Source organism: Balaenoptera ricei, chromosome 15 (assembly GCF_028023285.1).
Source record: "Balaenoptera ricei isolate mBalRic1 chromosome 15, mBalRic1.hap2, whole genome shotgun sequence".
Lineage (NCBI taxonomy): Eukaryota > Metazoa > Chordata > Mammalia > Artiodactyla > Balaenopteridae > Balaenoptera > Balaenoptera ricei.
The window spans coordinates 82,682,757-82,705,760 of record NC_082653.1 but is presented as its reverse complement, the minus strand read 5'-3'; the positions used below and the strand labels follow the sequence as shown (position 1 = coordinate 82,705,760).

The 23,004-nt window shown below is 56.7% G+C and overlaps 4 protein-coding genes and 1 long non-coding RNA gene across 6 annotated transcripts; 2 read left to right on the top strand and 3 right to left on the bottom strand.

The window, feature by feature from the left end:
* Nucleotides 1-1,560: 1,560 nt before the first annotated feature.
* LAMTOR4 (late endosomal/lysosomal adaptor, MAPK and MTOR activator 4) lies at nt 1,561-4,904 on the top strand. Its single transcript, XM_059898945.1, has 4 exons — nt 1,561-1,673; nt 2,165-2,245; nt 4,093-4,210; nt 4,566-4,904. Exons 1-4 carry the CDS (start codon nt 1,671-1,673, stop codon nt 4,661-4,663), a joined length of 300 nt encoding a protein of 99 aa, XP_059754928.1. The 5' UTR covers nt 1,561-1,670; the 3' UTR covers nt 4,664-4,904.
* Nucleotides 4,905-5,150: 246 nt separating this feature from the next.
* TRAPPC14 (trafficking protein particle complex subunit 14) lies at nt 5,151-9,588 on the bottom strand. Its single transcript, XM_059898943.1, has 11 exons — nt 8,956-9,588; nt 8,648-8,743; nt 8,413-8,542; nt 8,160-8,246; nt 7,889-8,009; nt 7,636-7,783; nt 7,423-7,505; nt 7,153-7,316; nt 6,468-6,622; nt 6,043-6,236; nt 5,151-5,931 (listed from the first exon to the last, which is right to left on the bottom strand). Exons 1-11 carry the CDS (start codon nt 9,361-9,363, stop codon nt 5,778-5,780), a joined length of 1,740 nt encoding a protein of 579 aa, XP_059754926.1. The 5' UTR covers nt 9,364-9,588; the 3' UTR covers nt 5,151-5,777.
* A 251-nt stretch (nt 9,589-9,839) lies between these two features.
* GAL3ST4 (galactose-3-O-sulfotransferase 4) lies at nt 9,840-14,209 on the bottom strand. Its single transcript, XM_059898944.1, has 3 exons — nt 14,009-14,209; nt 13,523-13,826; nt 9,840-11,266 (listed from the first exon to the last, which is right to left on the bottom strand). The coding sequence occupies exons 1-3, from the start codon at nt 14,131-14,133 to the stop codon at nt 10,244-10,246; spliced, it is 1,452 nt and encodes a 483-aa protein (XP_059754927.1). The 5' UTR covers nt 14,134-14,209; the 3' UTR covers nt 9,840-10,243.
* On the top strand, nt 13,254-16,388 carry LOC132349994 (uncharacterized). Of its 2 annotated transcripts, XR_009497791.1 has the most exons (4): nt 13,254-13,821; nt 14,647-14,797; nt 15,754-15,861; nt 15,994-16,388. It is a non-coding gene; the product is annotated as an uncharacterized LOC132349994 (long non-coding RNA). The 2 variants fall into 2 exon arrangements; XR_009497790.1 differs by having other exon boundaries at nt 13,254-14,797.
* Nucleotides 16,389-16,582: 194 nt separating this feature from the next.
* On the bottom strand, nt 16,583-22,657 carry GPC2 (glypican 2). Its single transcript, XM_059897929.1, has 11 exons — nt 22,599-22,657; nt 22,315-22,513; nt 21,496-21,654; nt 20,851-21,173; nt 19,947-20,027; nt 19,069-19,231; nt 18,688-18,818; nt 18,327-18,476; nt 18,087-18,226; nt 17,795-17,970; nt 16,583-17,013 (listed from the first exon to the last, which is right to left on the bottom strand). The coding sequence occupies exons 1-11, from the start codon at nt 22,641-22,643 to the stop codon at nt 16,766-16,768; spliced, it is 1,815 nt and encodes a 604-aa protein (XP_059753912.1). The 5' UTR covers nt 22,644-22,657; the 3' UTR covers nt 16,583-16,765.
* Nucleotides 22,658-23,004: the final 347 nt, after the last annotated feature.

Sequence of the window (23,004 nt, the reverse complement as noted above, 5' to 3'; positions counted from 1 at the left end):
ACAGATGAAAACGCTCAGAACCAGTATGTGCAAAAAAAAAAATTGATACCACAAACTGTCATCAATATCTAAGGCCAGGGAAGGCTTTGCAAATCAAGCATCTCTACAGAACTTTCTCTACATCCTCCTCCAATTTAAATTTTATATTATAATCATACCTCATCTTTAAAAAAGGCATCCATCTTCTCTAGTTTTCTCCTCAAGCAACAACACTTTGTTTTATGTTGTTGAAATATGATTCACATACTGTAAAATTCACCCTTTTAAGCTTTACAATTCAGTGGTTTTCATTACATTCACAAGGTTGTGCAACCGTCATCACTCTATAATTCCAGAACATTTTCATCACCCAAAAAGAATCTTCACACCCATTAGAGTCACTCCCCATTTCCCCCTCCACTCAGCTCCTGGCAACCACTAATCTGCTTTCTGTCTCTATGGATTTGCCCAGTGTAGACATCTCACATAAATACAACCAGACAATATGTGGCCTTGTGTGTCTGATTTCTTTCACTTAGCATAATGTTTTCAAGGTTTATCCATGTTGTAGCATAGATCAGTACTTGATTCCTTTTTATGGCTGGATAATATTCCACTGTATGAACATGCCATATTTCATTTATCCAGTCTTCAGTTTATGGATATTTAGGTTGTTTCCATTTCGGGGCTATTATCAATAATGCTGTTAGAAACATTTGTGTACAAGTTTTGTGTGAATGTATGTTTTCAATCCTCTTAGGTACGTATTTAGGAGTGGAATTTTTAGGTCATATTTAACTTTTCTACATCTAATTTTCATTTATAAATATAGTAACTCTATATTTAACTTTTAGAGGAACCGTCAATCTGTTTCCCACAGGAACTGCACCATTTTACATTCTTGCCAGCAATGTATGAGGGCTCCAATTTCTCCACATCCTCATCAAGTATTTACTGTTTTATTACTACTTATCATTTTCCCTCACGCACATTAATATTGCAGCAGGCCTAAAACCTATTTAAATTAAAACAAAAAATTTCTATGACACTCATATATTTAAAAATGACTCCAAGGTCATTTTCTAATTATTCCTGGCAGAGAATATTCAGTATTGCAGCTGCCTTGGCTAGCGAGGATCAATGCACCATCACACCGTTTCTTACAGAATCCCGGGACAAAAAACCATTTTGGGAACAAATTCCTGTCTTAGAGAGCTGCCCGCAGTAGGCACAAGAGTAGCATTTGAATAGCTCTTCATCTGCATTTCACGTTTTTTCACTCTATTCTCTCACTGTCCCACTGCGGGCGGTCTAGCCCTAGGTGGAGCCCGGGCCGCCTGTGTGCGCAGGCGCAAACCCTTAGCCCAACCTCCTCCCTCCGGCCCCGCCCCCCCAGGCCCGCCCCTCCGCCGACATGCCCCCCCCATCTAGGCCCTTTGGGGTTGAGGGAAGAGGAGATGAATGTTAAAGAGGGTCTGCGGCCAATCCGCGTGCGTCTCCGGGAAGCGGCGCTCCACACTGGCAGAGTCAGTCTGATGACGTAGCCACCCTCCAATCCGCATTCTGGGGGCGGGACTCAAATCGGGCGGTGCAAGGCAGGAGGAGGAGACCGCCGGGTGGAATCACGTCACCTGGGACTGGAGCCGGAAGCTACGTCTGGCAGTGAGCGCCCCCCAGCACCTAAGGCTGCGATGGTGAGTGAGACGCATGCGCGGGACTACGCGCCGGGGGTTCGGTGTCCCTGCCCCCCCATCTCTTTGGTCGCCGAGTCCTGAGCCTGCACTCCGCCCACACCTCCTATCCGCCCCGGGACCGAGAGGGAATGGAGATGGAGGGGTGGCGACGTAGAGGGCTGAGCAGGGGTCGGTGGGAGGGTGTGTAGAGGCTGGGGAGTAATCTGAGGGGGAGCGGCGGGCCACAGGTGGAATTGGAGACCGGGCTGAGGGGAGTTGTCCGTGGGGTAGCAAAGGTGGGGTGTGGAAGGCCGGTGGAGCCCAGGGGCAGAGAGTGAGGACTGATGGAGGCTCAGGAAGATCAGTGTTGAAGGCCATGTAGAGGGAAGAGGTTCTGGAAGGGCCCTGGCTGGGGAAAGAGGCCTGGGGGGCCATTGTCAAGAGAGAGACTTGGGTTTGCCAAGGGCTGTCCTCTTGGCCTGCTGCTCACTGATTGCATCTTTACCCACTAGACTTCTGCACTGACCCAGGGGCTGGAGCGAATCCCAGACCAGCTCGGCTACCTGGTGCTGAGTGAAGGCGCAGTGCTGGCGGTGCGTCCTGGAAAAGGGTGGGGGGGCTCCTCCAATACACATCGCCCGATGATGCCTTCTAATGTTGCCCAGTTTAGCCTGATTTGTCTCTGTTCTTGATCTTTACCTGGTGTCATGCCTGGCATATAGGAATTAAATTCAGGGATTAAATCAATTAATCTATCTCTGGAATCTTAGTCCTGTAACTGTTTTGAGGTAAAAGAGGTTTACTGACTTTACCAAAGTCAGACTAGTTACAGGTTTGTTGATAACTGACATTACCTGAGTTATTCTTGAGTATGTCTTTATTTGGTATTTATTGAAGAGGCTTGGTATTTTGTTCTGCAGTACAATATAGTGTCGGCTCTCTAGAAGTTTTCAATCTAGCTAGAGAGACAAGGCTTAAGGTTAAAAGTTCAAAGTATTGCACGTGGTAAAGGTAACTGAAGGAGTCCAGAGAGTGAAGGATTCAGCCGTTCGTGTTATAACTTGTGTTTTGGCAAGGAAACTTTCATGGAAGAGGCAAGAATTCAGCTGGCCTTAAAAGATGGATGGTTGTGAACAGGCAGAAAAGAAAGAGCATATTCAGGGCTGGGAGGTGGACATATTTGCAGGAGTGTGACATCAGCCTGTCTGAATTGCTGGTGGGTTTATGTTGAAAAGATTTGGAAATGTTTGAGTGAAGAAGAGGATATGGTAAGGAAAGATCTGATTGTGGAGGACTTTCAAGGCTGGGTTAACACCTGTGGATTAATCTTGGGGGGTAATAGGAGCTTTGAAGGGTTTTTGAACAGAAACATGAGCTGATGAAGTGATTGAGTGGAATTGTTCTATTAGGTGTAAAGATGAGCCAGAAGGGGCGGGATTCAGAAGCAGGGATGCTGTTGCCGAAATCTAGGTATGAAACAGCTGGTGGCAGTGAGAAGGAGCAAGGAGAGAAGAGATTTTTAAAGGAAGGATCAATATGTCTTCGTAATGACTAGAGATAGGTAATAGAGGAGATAACTTTTCCATGCTGTAAGACTTTGAACTCAAGCCTAGAATGATGGTGCCTTAACAAACAGGGACTTAAGAAGTTGATTGGGGAGGGGGAGAGGTAAGGGGAATTTTGGTGGCTCAACTTTAAACACTGAGTTTGATATAGAATAATAGCAATTAAATATATAATGCTAGGAGTTATTCTAAGCATCTTGCTAATATGCTCTCGTAAGCCTCACAACAAGCCCATAAGATAGGTATCGTTGTCCCCAGTTTACAGATGAGGTAACTGAGGTACAGAATGTCCAAAAGAGCAAAGGGTGCTGAATTTGACTCAGTGGGAGGCCCATATTGAGGAGGTAGGAAGAGGAAGTTGAGATCATCACGAGAAAAGAGGAAGCCCAAGCCACTGTGACATCATTACCCAAGGGCTAGGTAGTAGGAAGGGGTTCAGGGACAAAGGGGATGTTTATGTTTCAGATTCTGCAGACAGGGCAACAAACGGGAAGACTGAGGAAAAGATGGCACCTGGAACAAGTCTGTGGTGGGTGGGCACTGATGTTTGAGAATGTGGTTTTATCAAATAAGTGGGAACAGGGAGAGAAATCAAGATTCAGGGATTAAGAAAACAGCGTCAGTAAAGAAATGGATGAGAGTCACTGCTTCCCGGGAGGAAGCCCGGTATTTTAAGGATGACAAACAGGATGGCATCAAGAGGGGCAACAACGTCACAGGGCAGTTTTTAGGTGGGTCTTTCCAAAACCGGGGGTGACCTTGGGGTATTGGAAAGTGGAGGCAGGTTACAAGTGCTAGAGCCAAAGTGTCCTTGGAATTTTCTCCCAATTCTGTTCCCTAATTCCTGCCATCCTCCCTCCTCTGTCTGCATGCAGTCCTCTGGGGATCTAGAGAATGACGAGCAGGCAGCCAGCGCCATCTCTGAGCTGGTCAGCACGGCCTGCGGTTTCCGGCTGCACCACAGCATGAACGTACCCTTCAAGCGCCTGTCGGGTGAGCCCCTGGCCCTGGTGACAGTGTTGGGGGGAGCTGCTCCCCGAGGCTATTCTTCTCAGGGAAAAGCACCTATCTCCTACCAGCCGCCCACCACCTCCCTGGAGTCCCTCGTTCTGGCCACTCTGTTCCCCTTGGTATTCACCCCTGCATCAGAATTATGAGAAAGCAAGAGAAGGAAGGGGATTTAATGGAGACCTCCCATCTTCAAATCTCTGAGCTTGGAACTGTCAAATTTCTTTGGCTTTGGAGCCCAGCCAGTTTGTGTGTGACCCCCCAGGGAGGCCTTCACACCCCACTAACTCTCTGCTCCCTTCCCTCTCCCGGGGCGGGGGAAGGTGTGTCTCCCCTCCAGTGGTCTTTGGAGAACACACGCTGCTGGTGACCGTGTCGGGACAGAGGGTGTTTGTGGTGAAGAGGCAGAACCGAGGCCGGGAGCCCCTTGACGTGTGAGCCTGCCAGAGGGCGAGGGGCAGAGGTGGATGGGGCCGTGAGCCTCTGTGATGAGGAAGACGCAAACCTCCGCCCGCCTCTCTCTTGATTGCCATTAGAACTAAGGCTGTCTGCTCACCCACTTCCTCACCCCTACCGGGAAGGGCAGAGGCTTGGGGACTCTGTACTATGTTAAGGAGAGTGAGGGCGAGGGGACCTCCCTCTCCTCACCTTCCCTCCTAATAAACGTGAGTCTGATGTTCCCAGGCCCAGGGATGTGTCGTGTGTATTGGGGGAGGAGGGTCACACCCCATGTGTCTTCCAGCTTCTAGGGCCTCAGCCCAGAGGAGTGGAGCAGGGCCACCTCTAGACATCTAAAACTGGGACTCAGAAGAAAACAAAATGGGTGGGAAGGGAGCTGAGGGGAGCTACTTGGTGTACATGCTGAAGGGAATCTTTCTGAGCCCCTGGGTCTCTGCTCCTGCCACCAACACACAAAGAACAGTCATTCTTCTCCCTCCTGAACAGGCATTTAATAGTCTTATTTCAGTTGGAAGCAGTAGTTGGAGAATAAGTTACAGGAACAGACAAATCAAAAAAAAAAAAACCCCAAAAACCAAAAAACCCCACATAAAGTGCTTCAAACTGCAAACGTAAACATGAGGGCGAGGGGAGGCCACCAAGCTCTCTCCCCGGACCTGAGACAGGAGGGTCATGTCATTGTCGGGTCCCTTTACCATCACCACCCTCTGATCTCAGCCCTGCGGGTGGGAGGGAGGGAGGGAATGTCAGAGGCAGGGAAGACAACTTAAAGGAACGAAGAAAACACTTTGTAAACTTAGAACCAGGGTGCAAGGCAGGGGGCAAGGGAGCTCCTGGAGCCCTTGCCTTGGCCGAGGGGTGGGGCCAGCCCCCCCAGGAGGTCCGGGAAATACTGCTGGCTTCACGCCGCAGCCATCCCTGTCCGTTTCACAGCTTCTTCCCTCGTCCCTCATCAGCAGACACAGACAGGCGGCCCTGCAGGGCCTCCTCACCCTCGGTGGGAGGCATCCCAGGGGAGGCACAGCCTGGAGGGAGCACCGCTCCGGGGGCTGTTGATTTCCAGGAGTGTGAGAGGGAGGAGAGCCGGACGGTGCTACTTGACGGGCTCCACCACCAGGACCTTGCACTCGCGCTTGGCGATCTTGTCCAGAGAGAGCACAGCCTTGTCCGGGGGCAGGTAGAGGGGGCGGCCGACAGGGGAGGCCACGGGGGGCGTGATGGCCCTGCGCTCCATCACACTGCCCGACCTGGGGGAAGGCAGAGGCTATGAGCTCTGGTTGGACCCAGGGCCCCTTCCTGCTCCCTCTCCAACTCCGGCCTCTACCAAGTCAACTGGCACCCCTCCCGCGGTTCCGTACCTCATGAGGTGGCTGCGGGAGGGCTGTTGGTGGGAGAAGGACTGAGAGCGGCCCAGGCTTGCCTGGTGCCTCTCGACCAAGTCCCGGACGGCAGGGCTGCTGGGGCTGCTCTTGCGAGAGAGAGGCCGGGCCTCAGGCGGAGGGTGGGACACGCTGGCGGTGAACTGCAGCTTCAGTTTCATGTGCTGGCTCAGCTGGGGTAGGGAGACATGGATCAGCCACCCAGCTCGGCTTCCAGGCCCCCGACCTCCTTTCAGGTCATCTTCCCCACTTGACAGGCCGAAGTCGGATCTAAATTCCACCTTCCCTCCGCGCGGCTTTGTAGCACCACCCATTATGCTTCAGCCACAGAAGCCAGCGGCCCTGACTCCTTCCACCTGACGCTCTGCCTCACCCAGCACACAACCTGGCCCCCACCAGCCCACCTCGAAGAGCCCCGTCCTCAGAGCCTGGAAGGCCACACTGAAGGTGAGCGCGCTGCCCTTCCGGGAAAAGCCGAGGTTGTTGAGGGGTGTATAGCAGACGATGGAGTCCAGGGCTGCCTGCATGGCCCGGCGCTCCTCCTCACACAGCTGCTTTCCTGGGGGACAGAAACGGGGGCTGGGAAACACATCTGTATGGTGTTCCTCAGTTTGCAGAGGGCGTTCACGAGCCCAGTCTTGTTCGATCCTCAGAGCCACTCTGTGGAGTAAACTGAGTATACGCTATTGTTTGCTGAATTTTATAAATGACGATAGCTAATACTGTGTATTGAGATCTATTCTAACCACTTCACATAATATCAACTCACTAAGTCGCTGTAACAGCCCCACGAGGTATTATTATCTCCGTTTGAGAGATGAGAAGTCTGAGGCTCAGAGAGGTTAAGTAACCTACCAGAGGTCACACAGCTAAGAAGTGGGAGAGGGACAAGTCAAACATACCAGGGAGCCCAGCTCCAGTGTCAAGGCCCTTAAAATCACTCTGCCCCGCGGCCTCTCTAAACTCTCCACTGTGACACCATGGAGACCACCCCGGTTCAGAGCCGAAGCAGTGGCCACAGTCACCCATCTCTGTGACTGCTTCCCTTCCCCTCCCTTCGGGACAAGGTTAGGCTTGGCAGCCACCTACCAGCCTGGGCGTGCTCCGGCGTCCACACGAGCCTCACAGCAAGGAAGTCTTGGAGATTGTTGAGCAGCGTATAGGTGACAGTGAAACGCTCGTAGGTCCGAACAGGCGACTCACAAGAAGCAGTCATCACAAAGCACGGGCGGTCCAGGCGGATGCTGGGCAGGCTAGAAGCAGTGAGAGAGAGAGGGAAGCAGGATGTGTGTGTCTCGAAACAAAGATGAACAGGATGGTGCCCAGGGGGGGCCGGGGGGGGGTGTCCCACAAACTCACCGGTAGTGGGTATAGATGCTCTGGGTAAAGGGCAGCTTCGGCGTGGACCACTGAACCACAGCGATCAGGGGAACTTCTAGGCCCTGCCAGAGGGACAAAGGGAGACATCACATGTGTCAGAGGTTCCCTCTCCCCTTAGTCAAGCCCCTGGCCTCTTCCTCCCACTGCATTTTCTCACCCTTTCTCCTGAACACACCAGTCCCTTATACTCACCTCCTTGGCCCCTGGAGGGGGCTGCTCACCCCCTCTGAGCTGGAACAGGAAGTTGTGTTCCTCCAGAGCACTAAGCAGGCAGGGAAAGCAGCCAGAGGTACCAGGGAGCCGGCAGAAGGAGCCCATGGAGACTTCCCCAGATTGGTGACTAGTTCAGAAGAAAGGGACCAGAACTGGATCTTTCCACGCCAGAGCTCTCGGCCCTGACCCCATCCCCACCACTGTGCGGCCCTGTCCCTCCCCAGGACCTCACCAGACATTGTCCACCAGCAGCACAGAGCCATCGGGCATGACAGGCAGATAACTGGCATTGAAGTTTGGGAGAATGCGGATATCCCAGATGGAAATTTCCTCCTGGGAGGAGCCGTTCAGCACTGTCGGAGGGAACCAGCTCAGCTCAGAGTATCTGGACCCTCTGGACCCCACCTTTATCCCCCCTAAAATGGATCTATCCCCACCAGAGTAACTGACACCCAGTCAGTGCCCTTGCTGCTCCCCAAGACCTGAGCCGCCAATCTGCTCACCCTTGAGCACCGTCAAGTGTTTTCCAGCCACAGTGAACTGGCGGCATTTCAGAACCGGAGGGGGCAGCAGAGTCAGCAGGGTGCTCACTGCAGGAGGGGGCGGAGGCAAGAGATGACGGGCTGGGTGAGCCTCATTCCAACCCACAGTTCTAATCTTGCTCTTCTCTCCAGCTTGGGCACTTGCCAGTATCACCCCTCCACTGTCCCCCAAATTCCAGACTCCAGCATTTCCTCTCTGCATTTTCCTCCCCACCTTGGGCCTTGAAAGCGCTCTGCTCGCCCCGGAAGGTCTCCCCAGGAGATCGGGTCTGCAGCAAGCGCAGGTAGCCTTGATCTCTGACCTCTGGTGCCTCAACCTCCCGCTTCCACACGGTCACTACAATCTGAGCACAGGAGACACGGGACCACAGTCGAGAGGAGAGACACACGGCCAGCCTCAGAAAGGGCGTCTGAATTAGGACAACAGCTTCACCCCGTGCCAGCCTTACCTTGGCCTTAGGTGTCCCTGGGGGCAGTCTATCCAGTGAAACGGTGAGTGGGAAGATGACCTCATCTGTGGACACAATTGGTTCCTCCACAGGCAGCTGGGTTGTGAAAAGGGTGAAGAGGTCAGAAGAGTCAAGGCCGCCCGCAGCGCCAGCGTTCCCTTTAAGATCTGCGGTACGTGGTTCTCGCCCTCCCCTCTCCTCACCCGTCATCGGCCTCCCGCTTCCCTCCAGCGTCCCTCTCCCCTCCGGTCTTTGGAGCCCAGCAGACCGCCCCTTCGCCCTGTGCCGTGTCGCCCCGAGCTCCTCACCGTGGTCGCTCCCCCTGAGGTAGCAGGGCCCGGGCCGTGGGTGAGGAGGGGGCTGCAGCCTCGAAACAACCCCCCACCACCAGGGTCCCCGCCCCCCGGGGGTTCGGGATCCTGGTCGCCGGAGCCACCGCCCACGGGCGCCCCTCCGGCGCTGACCGAGGCCAGGGCGGCCAGCGCGGTCGCCAGTTCTGCCCAGGCCCCTCGGGAGCCCAAGCCCGGGCCGCCTCCGGCGCCGGACCCCACGCCGCCCCGGCAGCGCAGCACCAGCAGGAAGCGGACAGTCTCCCCCAGGTAGAGGTGGTTGCGCCGGGGCAGCGCCCGGTACCGGCCCGGGTCCCCCGCCAGCTCCGCGCGTGGCGGCAGCGGCACGGCCGGGAAGTACATCGAGTAGTCGCACTGGGACTCCATGGGCGGCGAGGGCGGCGCGGGCTGGGGAGCGAGGTGGGCCGTGGCCGGCGGAGGGCGAGGGGGCCGCTGGGGTGGGCCCGGAGAGCCCCGAGCCCCGACCGGTGCTGCGCGCGGCCGGACCGGCCCGACAGACCAGCCGGGGCCGGGAACCGGGGCAACGAGCCCGGAACCGAGACCCCGTGGGGCCGGAACCGGGGTGCTGGGCCGAATGACTGGAGAGACACCGGAAGCGGAAGGTAAGGGGCGTGGCCCCGGAGGCGCCGCAATTTGTGGGCGACCGGATTTTGGACAAGAGGAGCGGCGTGTGCCTGTGGTTAGGCTGCTGCACGAAGGGTTTAGGTGAGACTGCAGACAGACCCCTTTCTTAGAGAAGAACTATGAAAAGAACGCCCTCCAACCCCGTTTCTCCCAGGAAGATGCTCCGTCCCCTTCCCTTCCGCCCTATATAGAGCAGGTCAAAGTTTCAAATTATTTATTCATTCAACAAACATTTCATAGTGAAATGAGTATAGCCCAGTAACAAATATTTCATAGAGAGGTGGACGCATTATTCTGATCCCTTGTGTCCCAAACAATCTCTGCCGTACTCCATGGTTTGCTCCTCCAGGGGGGCTTTGAGAGTGCTGTTTGGACCTGGGGTGGGGGGGGCGAGGTGCTGGAAAGGGGAAGGGGCAAGATGGGGGGAGGATGCTTCTAGGACTAGGATTCCTCGGCACAGGCTGGAGGACGTGGGGCCCACATCCGTGCAAAGTTCCACTGGTCCTTTGGGGAGCAGACATGGTCTCTGGGGGAAGCAGAAAGGGCATCTGGCTGCCCCACACTCATCACTGTGCCCCTGTGGCTCAGCTGCTTTTCAGCCTAAGACTCAGTGGTCTGATGCCTAGGGGGAGGGTAGCCTTGAAGTCTTGAGGGGCACAGAGACTGCTGGGGGGAACTGCTTGGCATCTAGCTTGTCCTTGTACTGTAGCTCAGGGGTAGCCAGGCGCCCACACTCCTCCTGGTCTTGGAGGCTCAGGCCACTCCGAAGCACGTAACCCAAAACCTTACCTGACCCAAACTGGAAAGGGCGGAACCGCCGGTCAGTGATGTACTTGGGGTCTAAAGCCTCTCCCCCCACCAGACAGTGTTTAGCCAGGGCCTCTCGGCGAGCCCGGAGCGCCGCCACAGCACTGTCCAGCCGGCTCTGGCCGTATTGCTTTATCCGGGCCCACAGGCTGCGGTTGAAGTGAACATAGAGAGCCCAGTCCAGGTTGTTCCAGGCTCGGGCCCGTGCAGACAGCTGCCTGTCCTCAGCAGTCAGTCCCCCATCGCCGACAGCACTTCCGCCCTGCCCACCTCCAGCCTGAGCGTTGTGCATGAAGCCCACCACATCATCTAGACCCCAGCACAGGGCATCGGCCAGCAGGACCAATGACTCGTCAAAGTACTCGGCCACCAAGACCAGGTCAAAGACAGAGTCCAGCCAGGCCAGATTCCACTGGATGAAGGATGAAGACCCCAAATCTAAAGAGGCAGAGCTGGACGTCTGGCTGTGACCATCAGCAACAGTGGGAACGGGATGGAAGAGAGCATTGGGATCCAAGGTGTGGGCTCGCGCGCCAACACCAGAAGGCAGCTGTGGCGGGTTGGGATCTCTGGGGGGATGAGGATTCCCTCTCTTGGTCCTCATCTCTGGGGGAAAGGGGAGGCCAAAGTCAAACCATAGCAAGTTGCGTGCATAGTGGTCCCCACGGGCCCCGGGCTGGTAGAAGGCTCGGGGATTGTCCAGGAAGGCAGCCAAGGATGGTGATTTGCGGAAAGCCGATGATGTGGATTTATAGTAGGAGAAGGCAGAGCGGGCCAGAGCCGCTGGGTCTCGGACAATGGAAAAGAAGAAGCTGTCAGAAGGCATGACCTGAAGTACCTGTAGAGAAGAGGAAACAGACATAGGGAGAGAAAACTAGGCCAGGAAGAAACTAAGAGCAAACCCAGTGCCCACTGATCCGCCAGCCTCCTGCAACCTCCTTCTGACAGCTCTGCTGGGAACCCCCAGCTTCCTTCACCAGCTATATAGATCTTGGGTAAGGTACTTACCGTCTCTGAGACTCAATTTGCTTATCTGCAAAACGGGGATCCATCATACCTTCCTTCCCAAGTGATTATGGAGGTTACATGAGATAGGATAGGAAGGAACCTGGAACATGGGAAGCTCCTGGAGAACATTAACTTCCTTGGGCCTTTCTGTCTGCCTGGGTCAGTAACACTTCTAGGAATCAAGCTTTGTGTTCACTTCTCCAACAAAAACCTAAGTGCCTACCCTGGGACTCTTTGTCACAACTCCAAGAAAGGAGCTGGCCTCAGGCCTCCTCAGGAGGATCACTGGCAGCAAATAGGGAGGAGACAGAGCAGTCTTAACGCTGTCTCAGGTATAGGCGTCAGCTGGGCAGGCCAAGCCCAGGATGGCCGAAGGACAGGGCACTCCTGGGGCTCCTTGGCATCTTGCAGAGCAAGAGACACCCCTGGAATGGGCACTGGGGAGCCATGGCCACTCGGTAGGGTGCTGCTCTGAGGCCTGGGATGTGTGATCCCACTTCTCAGCAAGAAGGAAGGTGGGAATTGGGCTGAGCCACACCCTGGCGTGGTCCTGCAGGCAGATCCATGCCAGAACCCAGCTCTGGGGCTCCTTGAAGGGTTTCCGCCTCTGAACATGACCTCTGTCATTGAACCTGACTCCCTGACGAGTCTTCCAGTCTGCTCTGCCGATGTGGGCATGCCTGCAGGGCGAGCCTGTGAGCTGTATGTCTCTTTGAAGGCATAGGGGAACAGTGCAGAGAACAGTCTGTGGCATCAGATGGACCTGGAATAAAATCCCAATTCAGCCATTTACCAACCGTGTAACTTTGGGCAGGTCATCGAACTTCTCAGAGCCTTCTCAGAGCCTCCATCAATAAATCTGGGTTAACACTTACCTTGAAGGATGTGGAAGTGTGGGGAACATGGGAGGTAGTGAGGGGTGGTGACGATCATCCTAAACGCCAGAGGAAACTGCCTCAGTGATCGCTGCCCTCGCCTCACTCCCAGCAGTGCCCCCTCGCTTCCCATTAGATCACATTCATGCTGCTCAGCTGCTTTCTCCAGCTCCGGCTCCAACAGGACTGCCTTTGCAGCCACCACTGAAGTTCTACCACCTACACACGCACACACACCACTGACATCATGTCTTTAAGATGTTTTGCTCTAAGAACACCTGATATTTTCCTTACTACAAAGTCATGTCCACCCTTTCCTATAAAACCCACCTCTCCACAAAGCCCCACCTCTTTTGATGAATATTTTCCCCACAGTTCCAAATACAAACACACATACACACGCACACAGCCCACAGAAGGCGCTTTGACTTTGGAGCAGCTGGACCTGGGTTCAAATGCTAGCTCTGTCGCTTTCCGTTAACAGAGACCTGTCACTTAGCCTCTCTGAGATTCAACCTCCTCATCTGTGTAGTGGAGACACTTATAATGCCTTCCTGGCAGGATGATGGTAAGATGACTACCCAGCACCCAAGAAGTCTTCAGTGAAAGTTCGCTCTTTCCCTGTATGTGTTCATTTGCCCATTGATTTTCTTCCTCCAAGAGGTTCGTGTGTGTGTGTGTGTGTGTGTGTACGGATGACCTGTGAGTACGTGCACTCATCTCCTCCTTTAGAACTGAGGCTCGGGGGGTTGGGGGTGGGGCTGGGACTGGGGCTTGGCATGTAGCTGATCCTCAAAATCTGGCAGATGTGGTGAGGGGAGTGAGATGCAGACAGGTCAGAAGGCAGTGACTGCGCAGGGCCCTGGTAGTGCCAATGGAAGGGGCCAGGAAGGGCCAGGGCACCTGGAGGGAGGGTTGGGGTGGGGTCAGAGTTGGTGGGACACTGATGCCAGCAGGATAAATTGGTCAAGGAGAGAGACTGCAGTAAACTCTAGATGGGAGAGGGCAGAACTTCGGCTGCCAGAAAATTCTGAGGGAGGGACAGCTGAGGAGGGGGCAGCAGGACTCACCTTTGTGGCCCCCATGCCCAACTCTTGGGTGAGGGGATGCCTGGGGAGCCTCCAGGCCTGGGGTCTCCTCCCCTGGTGGTCTTGGCTACAGGCATGAGCCCATCTCTCACCAGTCCTGCCCACCCCCTCGACACTCCTCACCTCTTTCAGGTTGAACCTCATGTGATGACAGAGGATGTGGAAGGGGGGCTGGGTGCCTCCACCCTGAGGGCGGTAGCCTTTGACCCGAGAGGCCTGGAAAAGCTTTGGGTAGCCGAACTGGTAGCGGGCGGGGAGGGCGAAGCGCAGCCCGTGTCGGTCCCCGTAGCGGTGAAGTAGACTCAGCACAGAGCTGCTCCCGGATTTATGCGTCTTCAGGAACACGAGTCGCTGCCGTGGCAGGCAGGATGGAACAGCTGGTCTTGGGGTTGAGGCCCAGGACTGTCGGAGCTGCAGCCCAGGTAGCCTGGGGAGAGACGGGAGGGGAAGTGTCCTGTCCCTCACCAGCAGGTGGATGGGTGTCTTGTGGAGCAAGGACGAGGGCGTGGAGCGTCCTCTGAGTCCCCAAGAGTCACAGCCCCAGGTGGGATGGGGAGGAGCAAGTGGGGGGGGGCATCTGTGGGGCGTTGGGACAAGATGAGAACTCACCTCCTCTGGAAGGGACCCCCCCAGAGCTGGAGGGCAAATCCGATGGTCATGAAGACTCCCAGAGCCACTCCCAGGCTCCGAGGCCCCCAGAGGCGCATGGTCCTGGTAGGAGACAGAGGGCCCATGTGGCACAGGGAAGGGTGACACTAGAGAGGGACAGGGCAAGGGCCAGGCACAGAGGCAGAGACAGCTTGAGACAGCCGTGCAGCCGCGGAAGGCGCCGGTTCGAGTTCGGGGGTTCATTCCCCAGGTCTGCTCGCAGCCCCGGTTGAGTCTGCCCCCTGAGTTAGCAGATTTTTGCCTCTGTCAGCGTCTAGAAGGGAAACGAGGGGGAAGGAGGAGAGTCTAAGGAAGGGGTAGAGCCTTCTCTCCTGCTGCTGCTGCTGCAGCTGAGACCTCATCCCGGGCAGGGGGGCAGCAGAGGGGGGAGCCCTCTCTACACCCAGATCTTCTAGGTGCCCCACGACTGCTTCTCTGCTGTCAGCCTGCAGCTCCCTCCAACCCCCACTGACAGTTCCTCACTGAGCCCCAGGGATTTGGAAGGGAGGGGGAGAAGGATCAGACCAGTCCGCTCAGACCAGTGAAACGGACATCACCAGGCCCCTGACCACCTCCTCTGCCCCTCTGTCTGTGACCAGTCGGGCTGAAGAGCCCCATTCTGAGGCTGAGAGGAGAAGCCATAAGGAGGGAATGAGGGCCAGACAAGGCACCAGCTTAGGAACCCAGGGAGGTGAAACCACAGGAGCAACTTTGTAAAGAATAAGAGTCGGCCAGCTCATCTAAGCTCAGGTATGCTTTCCCTCTCGGCGCCAGGCAGAGCCCAGTGTGTGAGAGGGCCTGGGGGGTGTAGGGTTGTTTAGGAAGTCCAGATCCCAGATCCCCCACACCCCCATTCCCACTTTCCAACCCCAGCAGTGCACCCAGAGGGGACTGAGAGGGTGGGGCTGGAGAGAGACTCCGCGACACAAAGAGACAAAACCCGAACGCCAAGCATCAGAATTCCTTCCCAGGCCCCAGCTTCCCAATCTACTGGGAGTCCAAACCTGCCCCTTCAATTCCAACCCGCAGCCCCTCCACCAAGCCCCGACGGCCCCCTTCCAGGACGAGCCCGGAGCGACCCCAGGCAGAGAACCCACACTTGCCACCTAGAGACCCGCCCCCTCTGGCATCATCCCCCAATTTCCTCCCCCAACCCAGCCTCCAGGATCCAGCCCCTCACCGGACTCCCTCCTGTGTCCAGATTTCTTCTATTCCTTCCATCCATCCCTGTCTCCTCCCATTACCCCCGATTCCAGCCCGCAGTTCCCTCCAGCTTTGGTGACTGCTCAGTCTGTTGCCAGCCCTGGGTCGGCTCCCTCTGGGGTTCTCTCTCTGAAACCCCCCAAGTCTCCTCCCATAAACTCTACAGAGTCCCTCCACTGGCCGAGGCCTCGGCTTCACATGCCCACTCACCAGGCCACCTGAGGAGCAGCAGGGAAATCGGGGTCTGGCCCTCCCGCCTGCTCCAGCCACCGCCCGGTTCCTCGCTCGGCTCAACTTTCCCCATAAACTTTCTCAGTGCCCAGGCTCCTCCCCTCCCTCCCTTTGTCCCGCCAGTCTCTGCAGCTGATTCGGCTTTGATCGCGTCTCTGGGTCTCTCCCTCCCTGCACCTTTCCCTCTCCTTCAGGGCACCCAGCCTGCCATTGGAAGACACCAGTGCTACCCTCCTTTGGCACTTAGGAATCAATTATACTTTTTCTTTCAGCTTTCTGCAGAACAAAAGACTCATTCAGGCGACCAAAGGAAAGAAGGAAAGAAGAAAGGAGAATAACAGACAAGAGTTGAAAGCAGGCATTGTCAAGGACATGACAAGGTAGCCAAAGGCTGACACAGAGAACTGGGGCCCCGACCCTGAAGGCAGGGTCAGTGGTGTGGTAATATTAACGGTGGCTTGGGTCCAAAAGAGTTTTGCAGTCCCCTCCCCGCAATTCTCCCCGTTTTGCAGGTGAATGTGCTCAGACCCAGAGGGTGGACAGCTTGCCCAAACTCAATCCCAGGGGACAGGTTCCAAGATAAGCAGGCAGAAATGAACTGCTGGTCACAGAGGCTCTGGGCTAAAGGTACAGAAAGTCACACATAGGGTCCAATAAATTAGCCATTTATTTATAGAATAAACATCGAGTCGAACACTGAAACATGAAATGGGGAAGCTTGTGAAGGATGTGGCGGATGGCAGAGGCCATGAGATATGCTTTTTTTTTCTTCTTTCTTTTTTCTAGTTTAAGAAAGTGATACTGAAAAAACTCGATAGAACCCAGACCCATAGATCCTGACATCCTAGTCCCCTGTCCTGCACCCCACAAGCACCCAGCTTTGTCTGTTTCTGAGACCGGGTGCCCCCACCCATCCCTACCTTCAACTTCCTTCAAACCCCCCCCCCCGCCCCCGCAACTCTAAAACTCCTCCCTTTTTCTCTGTTGGGTCTCACCAGCAGCCTAACCATAGAGGCTGGGTTAGAGAGACCACACCTCCTTCCTAAATAAATACCCCCGGCCCCTCCTCCCCAGACACCAAATGAAAAAATAAATATTGTGAACACCCACCCCCAACCCAACCCACCAATGGAAATCTCCTGGATTTGGGGCCCCAGCCATTCACCCAAAAAAGTCCCTTCTCTACCCTCTCCGCAGCCCCCTTCGACTCCTCCCCAGACCCAGCAGAGGGGGGAGGAGGGGACGGGCCACGAACCCTTCTGATGCCAGGGCACCCCTCCCCAGTTATCGAGGTCCAAGCAGGGCCAGGGCTGAGAGGAAGAGAATGAGGAGGGGTTGGGTGTGAAAACCGACAGACGTTCCTCCAGTCCTGCTCTTGTCTTGGCTGTGGCGGATAATGACACCTCCTCCTCTGCCCCCAGCACCATCCCTTCGAGGAGGGCGAGGAGGCCGGGCCGGGGGGGCCACAGCTGCTGCCCCAGCCATCCAGTCATCTGCATAGTGCTGTCCCTCTCCAGAGCCGCTAGCGTCCTCTGCAGGGAGGGGGAGGATCGCAAACAGACAGGGATGGCAAAGAGAGGTAGCGGGAGACAGGGGGAGAGAAAGAGCCACAGGCAGCGAGGAAGAGGACTCGAGATAACAGTGAAAGGGGAGGGGTGGAGGAGCAGGCAGGGTGAGAAGAGGGAGAAAGCGAATGACAGGAAGGTGAGGAGAGAGATCAGACACATGAGAATGAGAGAAGGCAACGAGAGACAGGAAGAGACAACGAGACAGACAAAAAAGAGAGATGGAGAGAGAGGATACACAGGAAAAGACAGAAAACAGACGTACGCAGAAGCAGCGGGCAGACGGGAAGCGGGGGAGGAGAGACAAAGAGAGACAGAGACAGACAGTGGGTGAGAAAAAAAATGGATGTCAGTGCCTTGCTCCCCTGTCAAATTCTACTTTGGGGAGCCAGCCCCACGGCGCCCGCACCCCACTTCCCCACCTCCCGGGATTGCCCGCCCTCCCCAGTCTCCCCCAACCCATTGCCCACTCTTAGCAGCTTCCCACCGTTCTGTAAGAGTGTTTTGGTGTCTCCCCCAGGGAACCATGAACTCAAGGATAGAGACCCTGTCATTGGTGCTCTACCCCCTACCTTTGAGTAAAGCGCTCAATACGTGCGTGTAAAACGTGTGAGTCAATGAATGGATAGTAACCGAGAGACGCCAGGGGAGGGACTACAGAAAGCAGGGGGCCGGGCTGCGGGTTGGCCCGGGTCCAATCGCGGAAAGCCGGGCGGAGCGAGGCCCTCGCGGCGGCCCGGGGCCTCACCCCAGTCCTCCAGCTCCAGGTCGCGTCCCAGGGCGGCCGCCTTCATCCTGGTCGTGGCCGCCCGGAGCTGCAGCCGCCGCCTCCGCGTCTGGAGGTCGGGGCTCGAGGCTTCCGCATCCAGCTCTGGGTTGTCGATCTGCCCGGCCTGGGGACCCCCGACCACGGGCGACAGGTACCTGCGAGCAGAGCAGCCCCGGAGGCTCCCGCCCCGCCCCGCCCCGCCCCGCCCCGCCCCGCCCACGGAGTCCGCCTCGCCCGCCCGCCGCCGCCGCCGCCGCCGCCCGGCTCTCACCGGCCCCGCCCAGCTCCGGTCCAGCAGGGCGCCGCCTCCTGGGAGAGGTCCGCAGCCACGCGGGGGTCCCCGCACACTGTCAGGGGCAGCCCGGCCCAGAAGCCCCTCACCCGGCCCAGCCGCTCGCGGAGCTCCCACACCTGGACGCAAAGAGAGCCCGGGAGGAGCTGGTGCGCGCGCCCCCCACCCCCCGCCGCGCCTGCGCCCCCCCCCCCCCCTCGCCTGCCGCCCGCCACTCACCAGCCGGGGCAGGCTGGCGCCCGCAGCCGTCGTGGGCCGCTCCTCCTCCGCCGCCGCCGCCGACCAGAGCCGGCCCACCTCCTCCCGGGGGGCTGGGGCACGGCGGGCGCGGGCCGGCGCCGGCTGGGGGCTCCCGCATTCCTGGAACACCTGCGGCACCGGGAAGAGACCCCACAGACAGTCGTCCCGCGGTAAAAACCACACTCCAATACTCCAATCGCCCCCGACACCCCAGTTTATCCAGAGGCCCTACGGTGTCTCCCTGACACCCCGCACTGTACCCCCAGCCCGGGGCCTCCCCCTCCACCCTTCTCTCTCCGGTCCTCCCGCCAACTCCCACTCTTCTCGTGGCCCCCTGTACCTGGGCTGACAGCCCCACGCTGTTTTCCTGCAGATGCATCAAACCCTCCGCGATCTTCACCCCGACGGACTGTGCTGCTAGCTCAAAGGAAAAGGGGCCCTGGATCTTCTCGGCCAGGAACAGGAGACCATCTTGAAAGAGGGAAAAAAAGAGAAAGGGTGAAATGAGGGGACATCCAGGGAGATACTCACTGAAGTAGGATGTTCCCGCAAATCCTGACCCCGGCCTTGGAGGGAAGCAGCAGGTCTTAGATGCGGGAAACTGACATGAGAAGAGCCGCTCCTCATCCTCTCCCCTCAGTACCACTTAACACTCCCTCCCTGGTCCACCCTGCCCACCACCACACAGACAGCCCTCCCAGGCTTTCCTGAATCCCCTCACCCAGATAGGCCCCCCAGTCAGGATCCAGTCCCTGGCTGCCGATACAGCCGTGGGCCACGTTGAGGCAGAAGCCCCGGCAGGGTGGCAGCGAGGGGACCCCCCGACAAAGGGGGCAGCCTGTCAGACGCATCACAGCCCGCTTGCAGCCTTCGGACAGCGGCATCTGGGAGCAGAGAGCAGGCCTGTGTCATCCACGCTTGGCTGCCCTCAGCCAAGCCTGGTGCTGGGCACAGAGAGAAATCAAATACCCCACCCCACCTTTCCCAGGCTCTGAACATCTAGGACTGATGACCCCGTGTGGCAGCAGGAGTGACCCCAGGACTGCCACAGATCAGAGGAGGGAGGCTCCTAGGGGCCAGGTTGCAGATGCTGCTTCTTGGGAGAGATGGGGCAGTGAGGGATCTGAGAAAAGGTTCAAGGGCAAGAGTGAGCCCATCGTGGTTGGGGAGGGAGGAGAATGAGGATGCAGGAAGTAAGGCTGGGAGGTCAGGGAGAGAATGAGCGGTCGAGAGAGGGCCTTGAAGGCCAAGCCAGGAATCTGGCCTCCAGTAGCAGGGAAGAGGGAGCCGCTAAGTGGTCCTGGAGAAAACCAGGAGGGCCAGTACTCCAATCTCAGAGATGCTATGGAGATGAGCAGGCCCCTAGAGGCTGGCAGGGGGTAAGAGTCATCAGAGGGTCAGAGGTGGGAGGAGATCATGAGTCATGACACAAGGGAGACTCCAGCCTTCCTGATTTACCCTGGGATGCCAGGGCTTCAAGGCTGATATGGGAAGGCCCCAGGCCTCTCCTGCCAGCTGGCACCGGACTCTTCTTCATGGGACCTCTCCTACTTCTTGTCTCCCTCCCTGGGCCCTGCCCATACTCGGGCTCCCTCTAACCTTAAGCGTTTCGCTGACCACATCTCTTCCGGTCTCCAGGCCCTGGATAAAGGCCCGGGCAGCCACCAGGGCCCGGGTTATCTGGGGGAGGGGAAAGAAGGTGAGAAAAGCCACAGGACTGTTGAGGGTCAGTCAACACTGGGACCAAGAGACTGCGCCAAGGGGATGAGCAGGGGGGTGAGATTTGTAGGGTTATCTTGGGGTGGTTAGGAGTGTCAGGTGGTCCCTGGAGGCAGGTTCAAGAGGATCAAAAGAATCACAGTCTAGAAGGACCAAGGGGAACTGGGCTTGGGAAGAGGTGGAGGGATTACATTTTACAGGGCTTGGAGAGAGAGGGGCTTGTATCAGAACAAACACTGAACCCGAAGCCAGGAGACCTGGGTGTGAAACATAGCTCTACCACTTATTGGCTGTGAGACCTTAACCTCTGGGAAGTTCAGTTTCCTCATCTGTAAAATAGGAATGCTAATATCTACCTCCTAGAGTTATGATGGTAATTAAATGAGAGACTATAAATAAAAATCCTTCTTAAATATTAAGTGTCTAATTCACAGTTAGTTGAACCAGAGGAAGCCAAGGTATTGGGATTAGGGAGGAGTTGGCAGAAAGGTGGGGTGGGGGGAGGCAAGAGCAGTCGAGTGGGTCAGCAACTTGTGTAAACTAGGACACAGAAAGGGGGGCCATCCAATTAAAGGAGACCAAGGAGCACTGGGTCAGGCAGAGATGACTGGGGCTCAAGATAGGGGTCACCAGGTCAGACACGGCTGCCATGCCGCATAGAGGGATCACCGGGTCAGGGGTGACTGGGGCATGGAAAGGGGTCATTGGGCTGGAGGTGAGTAGTACACACTTCAGAGGTCACTAGGTCAAAGGTGGCTGAAGCTCAGGCCTTGGGGCCCCTCACCTGCAGGCGGAGGCGGCGGGGTGAGTCCCCAAAAGGCTTCAGAGAGTCATCAGCAGAAGAGGCCAGGCGCGTGAGGCAGAACAGGTAGTCAGGGGAGAAGATGTACTGTGGGTGCAGCAGGGGGAACATTTTCTCCAGGAGCTGAGCCCAGAAATCCACCAAGGCATCATCTAACCCCTCACCGGACCTCTCATAGTAGTCCCGTAGCCGAGAGAACAGGCCACTGAACAAGGGGGTGTGCTGGGCGTACAGGCGGCCGAAGGAGCGGGGGAAGAGCAGGGACAGGGAGTGCTCGGCTGACGAGAGCACCTCCCGAAAAACCTCTGTGGCAAGTGCAGAGAAAGGGGTGTGAGGTGGGGTAAGGCCAGAGAAGGACGGAAAAGTGAAAAGGCAGAGGCAGGAAGAGATGGGCATGGGGAGAGAAAAGAAAAGCGAGTCAGAAATTAAGCAACTCTTAGAGGTCTGGGCAAATTGGGGCTGGGGGTGGAGGGCAGGACCTTGAGAGAGCCTAGGGTGGGGATGCGGGGGCTAAGCCAGGCCCAGAGTGCCTTAGGGATAGAGTCAGGAGCGGGGACGGGATGCTTGCTCGGGTCATGAGCACAGAGAGGAGGTGCGAGGCCAGGTTTGGGGACGCCAGGTCCTCACCATCAAATCTTCTGTGCCGGGCAGCCAGTGTGTGAACCAAGAAGGAGCCGCTCTCTTCCACCAGGCCTCGGAAGGTGGCCTCAGTCTCCCAGGTCAGCTTCTGCTCTATCTCACTGGAACAGCAAGTGTACTCCTGGGGACAGATCCGGAGGTGCTCACCTGGACAGAGGAGACACGAAGGAATGGTGGGAAGTCGTGTCGTGAAATTCCTTCCTTCTCCTGCTGATCTCTGGGGGCCATCCTTTCTCTTCGAACTGTCTGGTTTCTTTTCTATTGTCTGCCACCTCATTCCCACCTGGCTCTACCCCCTTCTTATTGTCCCCTCACCCACCCCAAGTCCACTGCCACTAGCCATAGGATCAAATAAGGATGGGCCGATTTAGTGATCAGAGGGTCCTAGGTAGCCTGCCTAACATCGCACACCCCAGGCCTCTAAGGACTTACAGGATGGCTTCAATGGGAAGAATGGGGTTTGGAGGGGTGGGATTACCTGGTAAGAAAGAAAGTATTGTCATAGAAGGGGCTCATGGAAATAGCGAGGGGAACAAATTGGGCTGTGAATAAAGAAACACAGAGAGGAGTGCTAATTACTAGAAAGGGATTCCTGGGGTGGGGGTGGAGTAGAGAGCTATTATGTGAACAGGAGTGTTATTGTGATCCTGGTAAAGAAGTTCCGGAGGAGAAGAGACATTATTACTATGAGATGAAAAGATTATTATAACGGCCACTCTGAAAGGGAAGAGTTATTGTGAGATGGGGGGGACCGGCCCCCGCCCCCTCCCTCGCCCCCAATTCTCTAGTCTTCCTCTTTCTCCTCACCTGAGATCAGGGCGGGAGGGAGTAGGCTTAAGCTATATCCCCGGGCCCCCAGGATCTGCCGGGTCTCAGTGCAACTCCGGGTGACCTTTGCCTCGATACCGGGTCCAGGACCAGGACCGGGACACAGAGACAACAGGAGAAGCAGAAGAGATCGCAGCGCGTACATAGCTGCTGCCACCTTGGGACGGCAAAGTGGGTCCTAAGGAGGAAAGAAGAGCCGCCCGAACTCAGGAAGCCGGTTCTCTGAAGCGGGATCGCCCCGCCGGCCAGAGAAAGAGCACGACCTCCGAAAACTGAACACGGAGCACGATTGCTGGACTAGGCGGCATCTGCCGAGACAATGGGAGCGGGAGCCGGACAGGAGGCGGGGCCCGGGGCGGGGCCCGGCCAATGATGGTAAGGAGCCGGCCTCAGGGGCGGGATCAAGGGAGAAATTAAGCCAATGTACTGGGGAAGCTCGGCAGCGGGGCGGGACTCGGCAGGACTAAGGAGGCTGGGGGAAGGGCGTGGCCTTCCTCGGAGGCGTGGCTATTTGGGTCGCAAGGCGGGGCCTGGGTGGAACCCAGCCTGCGGCAGTTGAGAAGCCAGATTAAAGGAGCTCTTGCTAGTGCAGTGTGAAGCCCGGCCAATGGAGGGGGAACTTGGGGGCAGAGGGGCGGGGCTGGGGCGGGGCCGGGAGGAGCCGAGTTG

Excerpts from the sequence above, each read along its gene's own strand:
- LAMTOR4 (XM_059898945.1), top strand. Across the intron at positions 2,246-4,092 it reads GTGAAGGCGCAGTGCTGGCG|TCCTCTGGGGATCTAGAGAA; the intron begins GTGCGTCCTGGA and ends GTCTGCATGCAG. Across the intron at positions 4,211-4,565 it reads ACCCTTCAAGCGCCTGTCGG|TGGTCTTTGGAGAACACACG; the intron begins GTGAGCCCCTGG and ends TCTCCCCTCCAG.
- TRAPPC14 (XM_059898943.1), bottom strand. The coding sequence starts at position 9,363 with ATGGAGTCCCAGTGCGACTACTCGATGTACTTCCCGGCCGTGCCGCTG. Across the intron at positions 7,784-7,888 it reads CTGCTGGTGGACAATGTCTG|TCACCAATCTGGGGAAGTCT; the intron begins GTGAGGTCCTGG and ends CTTCTGAACTAG. Across the intron at positions 6,623-7,152 it reads GCCGGAGCACGCCCAGGCTG|GAAAGCAGCTGTGTGAGGAG; the intron begins GTAGGTGGCTGC and ends TCTGTCCCCCAG.
- GAL3ST4 (XM_059898944.1), bottom strand. The coding sequence starts at position 14,133 with ATGGGCCCTCTGTCTCCTACCAGGACCATGCGCCTCTGGGGGCCTCGG. Across the intron at positions 13,827-14,008 it reads GGGGGTCCCTTCCAGAGGAG|GCTACCTGGGCTGCAGCTCC; the intron begins GTGAGTTCTCAT and ends GTCTCTCCCCAG. Across the intron at positions 11,267-13,522 it reads TGAGGTTCAACCTGAAAGAG|GTACTTCAGGTCATGCCTTC; the intron begins GTGAGGAGTGTC and ends TCTTCTCTACAG.
- GPC2 (XM_059897929.1), bottom strand. The coding sequence starts at position 22,643 with ATGCCGCCTAGTCCAGCAATCGTGCTCCGTGTTCAGTTTTCGGAG. Across the intron at positions 22,514-22,598 it reads TCCGTGTTCAGTTTTCGGAG|GACCCACTTTGCCGTCCCAA; the intron begins GTCGTGCTCTTT and ends TTTCCTCCTTAG. Across the intron at positions 18,819-19,068 it reads TGACTGGGGGGCCTATCTGG|ATGGTCTCCTGTTCCTGGCC; the intron begins GTGAGGGGATTC and ends CCCTCTTTCAAG.